Source organism: Mixophyes fleayi, chromosome 9, assembly GCF_038048845.1.
Source record: "Mixophyes fleayi isolate aMixFle1 chromosome 9, aMixFle1.hap1, whole genome shotgun sequence".
Classification (NCBI taxonomy): Eukaryota; Metazoa; Chordata; class Amphibia; order Anura; family Limnodynastidae; genus Mixophyes; species Mixophyes fleayi.
Genome location: NC_134410.1, coordinates 87,997,927 through 88,010,649, shown reverse-complemented (window position 1 = coordinate 88,010,649; position 12,723 = coordinate 87,997,927). Strand labels below are relative to the sequence as shown.

The following is a 12,723-nucleotide window of genomic DNA, read 5'->3' as shown; positions in this document are numbered from 1 at the left end:
TTTTTCCTTCAACTTCAATTCATCTCGGACTCACCCAGGATCTGGGAGCCACTATCCAACACTTCCAGAAAATTGCTCCAGTTCAGACACCTCTCAACAAGTTATTTGTCCCGGTTCATCTAAGGAAACCTGTCCTCATAGAGGATCACAACAACCGCTCTGCTGGTCATCCGGGAATTCGTAGGACTATCGAAATTCTTTCTCACTGGCTTTGGTGGCCCACCTTATCGGATGATGTGGAGGCTTACGTCCGTGCCTGTCCTGAGTGTGCCAGAAATAAATCTGCTAGAAACCGCCCTTCTGGTCTACTGCTACCCTTGCCTGCTCCAAGCAGGCCTTGGTCCCATCTTTCGATGGATTTTATTGTTGACCTTCCAGTATCTACGGGCCATAACACCATTTGGGTAGTCGTGGACCGATTTAGTAAGATGGCACATTTTATATCCTTACCCAAACTACCGGATGCCAGGACCTTGGCTACTTTGTTTCTGACCCATATCTTTCGTCTGCACGGTCTTCCTGAAGACATCGTCTCGGACCGAGGATCTCAGTTTATTGCACGATTTTGGAGATCTTTTTGTAAGTCCATTGGGATCAGTATCAGTCTGTCCTCAGCGTATTTCCCGCAGTCGAATGGACAGACGGAAAGAACCAACCAGTCCTTGGAACAGTTTTTACGCATCTATGTTTCAAAATTTCACGATAACTGGTCCTCTCTCTTGCCCTGGGCGGAATTCGCTTACAACAATTCCTGCCATTCCACAATGCACACATCCCCGTTCTTCTGCAACCTCGGATTTCACCCGAAGTCCAACTCTTTCTCTACTGCTGTTCCCAGTGGGGATTCTGGAACACCTGCTTTTACGGCCAGGTTGAGTACTGTCTGGAAAAAGGTGCACTCTGCACTGGGTCAAGCCTCTCAAAAATCCAAGGCTTTCGCTGACCGCCATCGTGTGCCATGTTCTCTGAAAGTGGGGGATCGGGTTTGGTTGTCCACACGGAACATCAAGTTGAGGCAACCTTGCAAGAAACTGGGGCCCCGATACATTGGATCATTTTCAATTGAGAAAAAGATAAATCCAGTGGCTTTCAGGCTGAAACTCCCACTTTCTTTAAAAATACCCTCGACATTCCATTGTTCGCTTCTGAAGAAAGTCATTGCGCCCAGCAGATTCAGTCAGCCTTCCTCTAGCAGGCCTCGGCCTTTGGTTGTGAATGGAGACCAGGAATATGTCATTGAAAGAATCCTTGACTCAAGGAGGGTCCAAGGCCAAGTTCAGTTCCTGGTGCACTGGAAGGGTTATGGCCCTGAGGAGCGATGCTGGATACCGCGGAGGCTTCTCCATGCTGGGAGACTCATTAAAGAATTTTTCAGGAAATTTCCCACTAAACCTGGGTGTCGGGGTTCCTTAACCCCTCCTCAAGGGGGGGGGGTACTGTTACGAGCCGCCGCGGCTCGCTTCCTGGGTCCTCTGGCGTCCCGGCCGTCACCTTGACGACCGGGACGTCATTTCCAGTTCCTGGTCGGCCGTTGCCAAGGCAACGGTCCGACGCTTCTAATCTGGCGCTGCGTACCGCCGGTACTAGTGGCCAGGCGCATGCGCGCAATTTAACACATCCTGTGGGCTGATTAATTTAATTAATATGGGGGCTGTGTGAGGCTCAGAGCTAGGCTCTGATTGGTGGCTTGTGGTATTTAGGGCAGTGAGGTCTGCAGCCTCACTGCCGGTTATAGCGTTCTGCCCGCAGTTCTGCTGCCTGCTTGTTCTCTCTGTTTGGTTATTGCTACCTTGGATTGACTACCCGTGTTTTGACCTCTGCTTGTTCCTGGACCTGAGAACCTTCTCTTCTGACCTTGACCTTCTTGCCTGGATTCCGGATTTTGCTTCTTTGCCTGTGTGTCTGACCCTTCGCTTGTCCCTGGATTTTGTATCTGTGCTGGTGACCTTTGACCTTGGATTCCTCTTCACTACAGCCCGCCAATCACTCCACTCCTGGGTGCACCTTTAAGTCAGTATACGTTACTAGACCCTCGGTCGGCCCGCAGCCAAGTCTGTCCCCACCACTAGGGGCTCCAGCGAACACCGGGCCTTCAGAGTAGTCCCCGAGTTTCACTGTACTGGCTTGGGAGTTCCTAACAGGGTTATTCTGATATGGAGCTTATTAATGCACCTCAATAACCAAATGCGGACAATTGTTTATTAAGACACTATATAGATAGCTCTTATATTGGTAAAAACAAGCATAGGGCTACCCTGATACGGAGCTCATCTATGCATATATGAAATTCTATGCCAGCATGACCTGAACATTTGAATGCTTAATCAGTAAATAACCTGCTAACTGGTTATCAGTATATCTGCTAACAGCATAAGTCCTACAACCAATAAAGAAGATATTTGTGCAGACAGCATTTGATTTTAAATTGTTTCATATTTCGCTCATTTTATAAAATAATCTTTAATAAAAGTTATATTTTAATATCAAGAAGCTATGTGCACCTATAAAAAACTCTCTTCCCACCTCCGTTTTTGTGATACACATTGATAGTTCTAGGTAGCACCCCGTTTACAGAGATAATTTAATCAACCTAAAACCTAGTAAACACCGGTTTATAGCTTCTATGATTAGTGCGACAGCATCCTTCCCCTTTTTGTCTAATCGCAGCAAGTGGACAGTCAGTTATTGAAGTTGATGTTTTTGAGGCAGGAAAAATGGGCAAGTGTAAGGTTCTGAGCGACTTTGACAAGGGCCAAATTGTGCTGGCTAGACAACTGTGTCAGAGCCTCTACAAAACTGCAGGTCTTGTGGGGAGTTCCGAGTATTGTAGTGGTGAGTACCTACCAAACGTGGTTCAAGGAAGGACAACAGGTGAACCAGCAACAGCATCTTGGACACCCAAGGCTCATTTATGTGCGCGGGGAATGAAGGCTAACCTGTCTGGTCCAACTCCACAGGAGTGCTACTGTAGCACTAATTACTGAAAAAGTTAGTGCCGTCCCTTGTCCACCGTTGAAAGCAGTGGGCATGTGAGTGTTGAACTGGACCATGGAACAATGGAAGAAGATGGCTTGATGAATCACGTTTTCTTTTACATCATGTGGACAGCAGGGTGTGTGTTCGTCATTTACCTGAAGAAGAGATGGCACCAGGATGCTCTATAGGAAGAAGGCAAGCCGGCAGAGGCAGTGTGATGTTCTGGACAATGTTCTGCTTGGAAACCTTGGGTCCTGGCATTCATGTGGATGTTACTTTGACACATACTACCTACCTAAACACTGTTGCAGACTAAGTACGCCCCTTCATGGCAACGGTATTCCCAAATGGCAGTGACCTCTTTCAGCAGGACAATGTGCCATGCCACATGGCAAATATTGTTCAGGAATAGTATGAGGAACATGACAAAGAGTTCAATGTGTTGATTTGGCCTCCAAATTCCCCAGATCTCAATCTGATCAAGTATCTGTGAGATGTACTGAAAAAACAAGTTTGAGCCATGGAGGCCTCACCTTGCACCTTGTAGGACTTGCTGCTAACATCTTGGTGCCAGATACCACAGGACATTTTCAGAGGTCTTGTGGAGTCCATGGGTCAGAGCTGTTTTAGTAGCACTAGGGGGACCTACACAATATTGGGCAGGTAGTGTTAATGTTGTGGCTGACCTGTGTATATATTCGTTAATCCATCTTGCATTATTGTGCTAATTCTCAACATACACAAAAGACAAAATAAAAACATATGAACACAATTGTGACCCATTTCTCTAAAATTAGTCTTAAAGTGGCAAATCAAAAAAGAAAGAAATGTGAATCACTTCTTTGTAAAAATCATTTTGAGCATTTTGATGTGAAAATGGAGGTGCAGGCATAAGTTCTGGACTAGTAAGCCCGAAGGACTGAACATAGAATTTTCAGTTAAATATTATGTCCAGATTTTCTTTACCCATAAATAGTACATAGTTCCTCAGTTATGTGATAGCAGGATCAAGTGTTCCTCTGCTATAAACTGGAGATGTTTACTTGGTTTTGGATCTGGATTAACTTCGTGTTTTGGTTCTGGCAAAACCGCTCTTGCATGTTTTGGTTTTGGATCCCTATTTATTTATTTTAAATCCCTATTTTCCTTTCCCAACTCCATGGCAGCCCACACAATGGGTTAATCCCCTGATCAGCTAGGGTAGACAGGAAGAATTTTGTCCCACCTGGCCCCTATATAAGGCAGCTCCTCCCTCTTCATGGTGTCTTTTCTTCCTGTCTCAGCAGTGTTAGGACAGGGAAGTGTAGTGTATTGTAGTGTTTATTGTTTTATTTTTTATTTTATTCTAGAGGGCTTACCTGGTTTCTGGCTTTTCCTCTATGCTGACTGCTGTGTGCAGTTCCAGCCGGGCAGTTGTTTGGGAGTTCTCTCTGATAAATCTTTGAGACTGCCGGCGGTTGTGCATGGGCACGGAGGGAGCAGTACGCTGCCAGGCTGCCAGCAGCGCTGTTCTCTGTGCAGGCTCACCTGTAGGAGGAATCGGGTGACAGCTAGGAAACATTGCCACACAGCAGTGTCAGTAAAGAAGGGGTGCAATTAGCAATGGAGCTGCAATGTGACTGCAGATTTAGAAGATCAAGCCTGCTAGACCTATTGTTTGTATTTCAGCAATGACAATTGGCAATGAAGCAATGGAGCTCTCTTCTTTGTATGTTACCTATATAACACAGTACAATGTGACTGCATATTTAGAAGACCTGAATGTCACTGGAGACTTTGAAGAACACTGCTACCCCTCCTCTTTCTTTTCTACCTATGACGCTGCCCAACTGCACTAGACTGCCAAGAACAGTGCCACCCCTTCTGTGTTCCTCTGTGAAATGGCTCTGGATCGCCGTGGAGGGCGGTACTTTTACAATCCAAAGCTCCCAAGATCCGACGACGTAACAATGACGTTTTGTCTCGTTTTCAATATCGAGGGCGCGCAAAAATACTCAGATATGCTAAATTCGTGAGTGTTCGGTTCTCGGGGAAACGAGCCTGAGCATCTCTACTATAAACCATTAATCGTTTTGTTAATGTGATCACTTTACATAACTGTTTACTGTTAAAATGCACCAGCTCTTACATTTATTGTTCCTTCACTTTTGATATTAGTAAGTTATGTTTAAGTTCTGTTTTTTAAATATGACATTTACATTTTTGAATTTCTGGACCAAGCTGGGGCATCTTCCGAACCTCCCAGTGTTTGAAGTGCGACTCAGATGTGATATGTAATGTCCACTATATCTTCCACACTTTTATGCACTTGACAAACATTGTGCTTTTTTATATTTCTCGGTCATAAATAACTGCCTTGTGTATGTGTGTTCGTTCATTTTCACAATTTTTTTTTTTAGGTGAGAAATGCCCATTGTTTGTAGTTCACTAGCCAAAATGAGTTTGCTGTAAATTTGTGTAGTATAAAATATGTCTGACTTAAGTAAAGCTGAGTACATACTAATGAAATCTACTTCAGATGCGATTTCTTAACTATTTTACCAACGACTGAAAGTCCCGATGAGCATGCCGATTCATGCGTGTACACACAATTTACAGTCAGATCTGTTCATCTCTCATAACCATCTGCTGAAAAGCTTGTGACTCTGTATGCACTTTACAGTTATCTGTCTACACTGCAGGTTGTTGGTGCATACACACTTCCATATTTGCTCAACATTGTTCCATCGTTGATCGTAATTTTTAGTTTATGAAACCAAATCAACAGATGTAAAGTGCTTTAGTACGATAAAATATGGCAGCGTATGCACTTGCAATATCTGAACAAGTGGCATTAGTGTGTACCCAGCTTTAATCTAGCTCATGGAGTATATTAGAAGACCTCTGTACATTCAAAATGCAATAAAATAAACTATAGAAGTTCATGATTTTGGCTTAAGTAATCAAAACTATTATTACTATTATCACTTTAATGATGTTGGTTGGATAAATAACGTTGTTTGTAAGGATGATGAATTGAGTACATGTTCTCTTCATTATATAATTGTCTATTTTCCAGCTGGATAAACGTAGGCTGTCTCTGGCAGCAGAAAGCCAGGTGAACGGATTAGCCCTTTTATTTGTAATCACTGCATAGTACATATGCCTGTTCCTTACACTGCATGGGCTGTCACTAGGGCTGCTTTTCTTAACTATGGTCCAAAAAAAATATGGTTCTTATAGAAATAGATGGTAATTAAACTAATTGCCAGTACTTTGTGTCACGTTTGTTGTTGGGGTGCACATATACTATCAGCTTTATATTAATTCATGTTAATTAGGCTCTTGTCACTTAAAGGTGTGAATGGCCTTAAATATCAAAGGTAAGACATGTGTTTCCATGTTTAATTATATATTAGCTGTACACATACTCCATGTATGCTGCCATAACCTGGGACCTAATTTAAGAGTGACCAGTCTGGGCTCTTTTCTTTTGCAGATAATTTGACTAGTGGCAAAGGCTCCATCTTCACAACTGTTCTTTCACTAGGCCAAACAACTTCATCATTCCTAATCAGATCAAATGGTTGAATTCTGCAAATTAATTTTGAGGTTTTATTTATTTTAAGCACAGAGAATTAGAAGTTACAGAGGACGCAATTATCTTCTATAAGAGGTTTTATGACCAGTAGATAGTAAATTGTTTCTGAATTGACTTGGATGCTCGGTGATAGACTAAGACTAACTTGGGCCAAGTACTGTACTTGAGCAGTGGGCCCTTTTTATGTGCCCCTCTCTATTGGCTGATTGGTTGTCTCTTGTTTTAGTTATTGGTGAGCAGTTGGCAGCAGCTATAAACATATGTTGGGAACCTTCTATTAATATTACAAATAATTAAAATATACTTATGTATAAGAAAGTGAAGTAGGACCATTATACAACGAGTAGAAGAAAAAGGAATATGGACATTAGACATCTGTCTAACAATAAATAAATAAAAAAAGGTTGTGTATTCGTGCAAAAGCCATGTTATCAGTCATTTTATGTTAGTTTCCTTCACTTCCATTCCAGTTAAATGTCTTGTAAAGAATAATGACCACTGGAGCCACATATAACCAGATATGCTAGACTTTGAATTGAACATCTCTGGAAAATGGAACATGTACATTGCTGAAACCTAAAGAGAAAAAAATTGAAGCACAGCTCCGTTCAGTCACCATTTCTAAATTGTAATGCAAACATCAGATGTAAAAGCCCAATAGCAATTTGCCGTGCAAGGCTCAATCTACAACCGGAAACAGAGTTTTCAGCATTATTGTGAAATTACTACAGGATATTGAGGCACTACAGTGGTCAATATAAAATGGGATTGCATCTCATTTATGAGCTTAAAGCTGCTGCCGATGGTTTTTATTAGGTTCATATGTAAAATAATTACATGGTCCTAAAAAATATGCATAACCAAAAAGAGTAAATTAAATCCATGGCATAATCACTGGTCCTTTCTGTCTTGGTGAAAGAGAAGATGGCTATAATAGTAAGTTTAGAAATTTGGCTAAGGTTCCAAGAATATCCTCTCAACCATAATTAATTGGATTGGTTCCAATAAACACACACTGCATGAAAGGATAACAATAATTATTCAAAAAACTTCATATATCCATGCATATAGTAGCAGGAAAGAGACACAAGGGTATATTTACTAAACTGTGGGTTTGAAAAAGTGGAGATGTTGCCTATAGCAACCAATCGGATTCTAGCTGTCATTTTGTAGAATGTACTAAATAAATGATAGCTAGAATCTGATTGGTTGCTATAGGCAACATCTCCACTTTTTTTAAACTGTTTTGAGCCTGGCGTGGCTCTTTCTTAAAGGACCATCCTTTCTTTTAACCTTTGAGAAAGAACTGTGTCAGACTTGAAAACCCACTGCTTGTATGGATATACTGCTATGCATGTTTTAACTGAGTTTGTTTAAATAAAGATTTTACATTTTTATCCCTCTTTACAGTGTGGGTTGACTTGGTACCTGGCTGATTATATATGGTTTTCTTTGAACCTTAGCTGATTTCATCTTCATATCTGTGAATTAGTGAACCCTTAGGTTAAGCATGGAGCTGACTGTACACACAGCAGAGTTAGGCATAGAGGGAACTGTACACCATACTTACCAACTTTTTTCAGTTGGTGTCCGGGAGACTCTCTGTGGCAGGTGGGCGTGCGGGGGGCGGAGCTCCGAAATTGCGTCATTTGCGCTCCTCGCTACGTAATGATGCAAAACGCGTCATTTCACAACGGGGGCAGATGCGGGAGATTGCCACACTCTCCCGGGAGTCCGGGAGACCCACCCAAAATGCGGGAGTCTCCCGGACATTCCGGGAGAGTTGGCAAGTATGCTGTACACACAGCAGAGTTGGGCATAGAGGGGACTGTACACACAGCAGATTTAGGCATAGAGGGGACTGTACACACAGCAGATTTAGGCATAGAGGGGACTGTACACACAGCAGTAAGAACCTTTTGCGTGGCGACTGTTAATTCTAGTGATTTTTTGGTTTGGAAAGAAGGATGTTCAGATATTTGGTTTGCCTTCAACGAGCAAAGTACTGACTCTAGGGAAGAGTAAGTCTAGCTTTTCTACATCAAATAACAACAAATTGTAAAAAATGGCAAGCATCACTTCCACATGAAAAATATGCTTTAATTTACTATTTTTTTTAGAACAGTTTATAATTCAGTTTCCACAGCAATATAAAATGTATTATTGCAGCAGCACATTCCATAGCGCTTTACAATTGGGAACAAACCTAATTTAAACAATACTGGGTAATAAATACAGACATAGAGGGTAAAAGGGGCAAGCTTACAATCTATAGGCTGTATAAATAAATGTTGATGATGATAATAGCATATTTTTCTTGACAACTTCAGCTTGAAGTTCAGTTTTTGGTGCCCAGGGCACAGAAAAACAAAATAAGTTGTGCAAGTTCACAATAATCTGACATTGGGATGCAAACTGGTGGCTCTAGAATGTCTATAAATGTAATTCCACAAATGATTGGATGATGGAACAAATTCTCAGATCTGTCTTTATCCACATTATTTTGTTACCTAGCTTTGACCGTGCACAACCGTTTTCATGTTATTTAGACATTGACAGTGGGTGACAATTGCCTTGCACTCTACTCTGCCACCTAACTCGAGTCTAATAAGATAGCGCTGCCTTGCTCAAGTTACATAGCTGTCTAGACAGGGACTCATCTTAGGAAAGCCAATTCATGGCTTCCCTTTGCTAGCTATTTCTACACTTTGGGGTATATTGGCCATAAGTGGCGCCCCAATTGATTTAATATGATCTTCCACTGCTTATGCTAAAAGCTTTGATGATAAATATTATTATATTTGCTAAGTTTGACATTTGCTCAGAATATTTTAATTCCTATGGGTTTTCTTTTTTTTTAAGCAATATGTGACATTTAATATTTCCACTAATTATGTATACAATTAATATAATCTTTTCATATTTTAAATTATTTAATTATTCATGCATGACTTTTTAAATTTTGATTGTTCTGCTTCATTGGCATTTGTGAAGATTATTTTTCCCCTGGGTGTTCTTCACAGAGTTTCTGCTTGATGATTATGGTGCTTAAAGTCCAAGATGACAACAAAAGGGCCAAGACTACAAAGACTGGCAATAACTATTGCTTTCATTATACCTAATACTTTGGTCTTAGTTGGCTTAAATTAGGCTTTACTAACCTCACATTCATTTAAATATCCTCCAGATATTTCAAATTCTAATTCATTTTATCTTTCCCAATACAGGATATTGATTTATTTTCAGCTGTGTCTTTGGTAAGTGCCACTTTATTTATATGTTTTATATATTTACAATATACAATACCTTTCTAGCTCTCCATTCATTGTGCAGACCATAAAATGAACCACATACTCCCTTTTAAATAGCCTAATTATTACTAATGCATGCATTAATAAATGGAAATTATTTAAATACTTTCTTTCCTTTGCAATTAGTCCTCTTGATCTTATTTATTTAAGCATTGGTAAATTCACAAAAATATAGCTCATTTGACCGTGATTGTAAGGAAAACAGGCAAACATTTTATAAAATATTTATTTACATAATGTAACAGATTCTGGATACTTCTACTACTAATCTTGATTAGCGCTGGCTTACCTGAGGTGCGGAGTCTAACGATCTCCCCGGTGTTCACCAACAACCGCCGTAAGGCGGGGTGGGCTTTGCTGCCAGGAGTCGCAGGTCGCGGTCCTCAGGTTCGCCCCAAGATGTAGTACAGCGGAGTGGAGCGGAGGTAGCGGAGTCAGACAAGCCGGTTCGGTACACAGGAATGAAGTCAGGCAGAATCAGAAGGCAACTCGGAGTCAGCAGGCCAGGTTCGGTACACGGGTCACAAGAACAGAAGAATGGTCAGCAAGCCGGGTCGGTACACAGGGATAGGAGAGCCAGGGTAGTCAAGCAGGCAGAGATCAGCACACAGGAAGACACTGGAGACTGGAAGACACAGCAATCCACGAAGAGCAGGAGCCAGGAACAGGGAAGTGTTGCTCTGACACTCAGCGAGTGTCAGAGTGAGGTGTTTATCCTGACAGGGATTCAAAATCCCCGCCTCTAGGTTGGGGTCATGTGAACGCCTCCGGGTGCAGTCACGTGGTCCTGGATGCAGAAGTGCGACTTCTGGATGGAGCGGCGGGGATCAGGTAAGTCCGTTACAGTACCCCCTTCCATAAAGGTGGACTCCGAACACCTAATAGGGTTTCAAAGGAATTTTTTTATGGAAGGATTTAAGTAGACGGGGAGCATGCAGATCAATGGTTCTTACCCATGAGCGCTCCTCAGGGCCGTAACCCTTCCAATCTACCAAGAACTGTATGGCACCTTGAACTTTACGAGAATCTAGGATAGTTTTAATCTGTATTCGACTTGATCCCGATCCACAACAGGAGGAGGAGTTCTGGATGAGGTGGAGAATCTGTTGGTTACCATCGGTTTTAACAAGGAGACATGAAAGACATTGGGTATGCGTAAGGAGGGAGGCAGACTCAATCTAAAGGCTATGGGATTAATAATCTCAGAAATAGCGAATGGGCCAATGAACTTGGGAGCAATTTTTTTACTGGGAACCTTTAAACGAATGTTCTGGGTGGATAGCCATACCCTGTCACCGACTGAAAAACTTGAGGTCATTCTCCTCCTTTTATCGTAGAATTTTTTGGAACGAGTGGTTGCTTTCTTTAAATTTATCTTGGTCTGTTCCCAAATAGCAGATAAATTACGAAACAGAGAGTCCACTGCGGGAACTTCAGAAGATGTGATTTGAGAGAAGGTGGGTAGTCTAGGATGGCAGCCATAAAGAACAAAAAAGGGGGAGTTAGAGATGGCCTCATGGAAATGGTTGTTATGGGCAAACTCGGCCCAAGGGAGAAGATCCACCCAGTTATCTTGGTTACTTGAGATAAATATTCTTAGAAACTTCTCTAATTCTTGGTTAGTTCTTTCAGTAGACCCATTGGACTGGGGATGATATGCGGAAGAGAAGTCAAGCTTAATTCCGGACTTATTGCAAAAAGGCCGCCAAATTTTGATATGAATTGTGATCCCCGATCGGACACAATATGTTGAGGACAGCCATGGAGGCGAAATATTTCTTTAATGAAAATATCGGCTAAGGAGGAGGAAGAAGGAAGGCCTTTAAGAGCAATAAAGTGAGCTGTTTTTAGAGAAGTGATCCGTGACCACTAGCACCACAGTACAGGATTTGGAAGGAGGAAGATCCGTGATAAAATCCATGGATATCTGTGACCACGGGTAATCGGGAATGGGTAATGGGAGCAACCATCCATAAGGCTTCTTCCTAGAGCACATTTGGAACAAGCCGAAACAAATCTCTTCACATCGTCCAGCAAAGAATGCCACCAGTAACTTCGGGACAACAAGTCCCAGCTCTTGCGGATGCCGGCATGCCCAGAGAAGAGAGAGTGATGAGCCCAGTTAAGGAGCCGGGTGCGTAGACGTGGCAAGATGAATGTTTTGCCCGGAGGACAACCCTTGTTCAGGTGTGTAGTTGCCAATACTTGACATATACAATGAATTTATTGTCTTCCAAGGTTTCCATGTCGGCTGGATCAAAAGAGCGAGATAAGGCGTCTGCCTTGGTATTCTTGGACCCAGAGTGAAAGGTGATATTGAAATCAAAGCGTGAGAAGAATAAGGACCACCTTGCTTGCCGAGGGTTTAGACATCGAGCAGTGCGTAAGTAAAGCAGATTCTTATGGTCGGTATATATGGTGATAGGAAATTTCGCCCCTTCTAGTAGATGTCTCCATTCGGAGAGAGCCAGCTTGATGGCCAGGAGCTCTTTGTCGCCAATCCCATAATTCCTCTCAGCAGGTAACAAGCGACGGGAAAAGAATCTGCAGGGATGACGTTTTCCAGAAGGGCTTCGCTGTGACAGTACGGCTCCAGTGCCAACAGAAGAGGCATCTACCTCCAGGACAAATGGACGTGAACAATCCAGCTGTTGAAGAATGGGTGCAGATGAAAAAAGAGACTTTAATAATCTAAAGGCTTGGATAGCCTCAGTGGACCAAATACTAGCGTCAGCAGATTTACGGGTCAATGCCGTGATGGGAGCCACAAGAGAAGAGTATCCTTTTGATAAATTGACGATAATAGTTGGAGAATCCTAGGAAGCGTTGGGTGGCCTTAAGACCCGATGGGGCCAG

At 42.2% G+C, this 12,723-nt stretch overlaps 1 protein-coding gene across 2 annotated transcripts in view; it reads left to right on the top strand.

Annotated features, from left to right (window-relative positions):
• PHKA1 (phosphorylase kinase regulatory subunit alpha 1) overlaps positions 1 to 12,723 on the top strand; it is a 237,486-nt gene that overhangs the window by 203,892 nt on the left and 20,871 nt on the right. The window contains exons 29-30 of one of the 2 annotated variants that reach the window (XM_075184633.1): positions 6,035 to 6,073; positions 9,784 to 9,813. In XM_075184633.1, coding sequence (XP_075040734.1) covers positions 6,035 to 6,073; positions 9,784 to 9,813 — 69 coding nt within the window. The remainder of the gene's footprint in view (positions 1 to 6,034; positions 6,074 to 9,783; positions 9,814 to 12,723) is intronic. The other variant, XM_075184634.1, reaches the window with a different exon arrangement.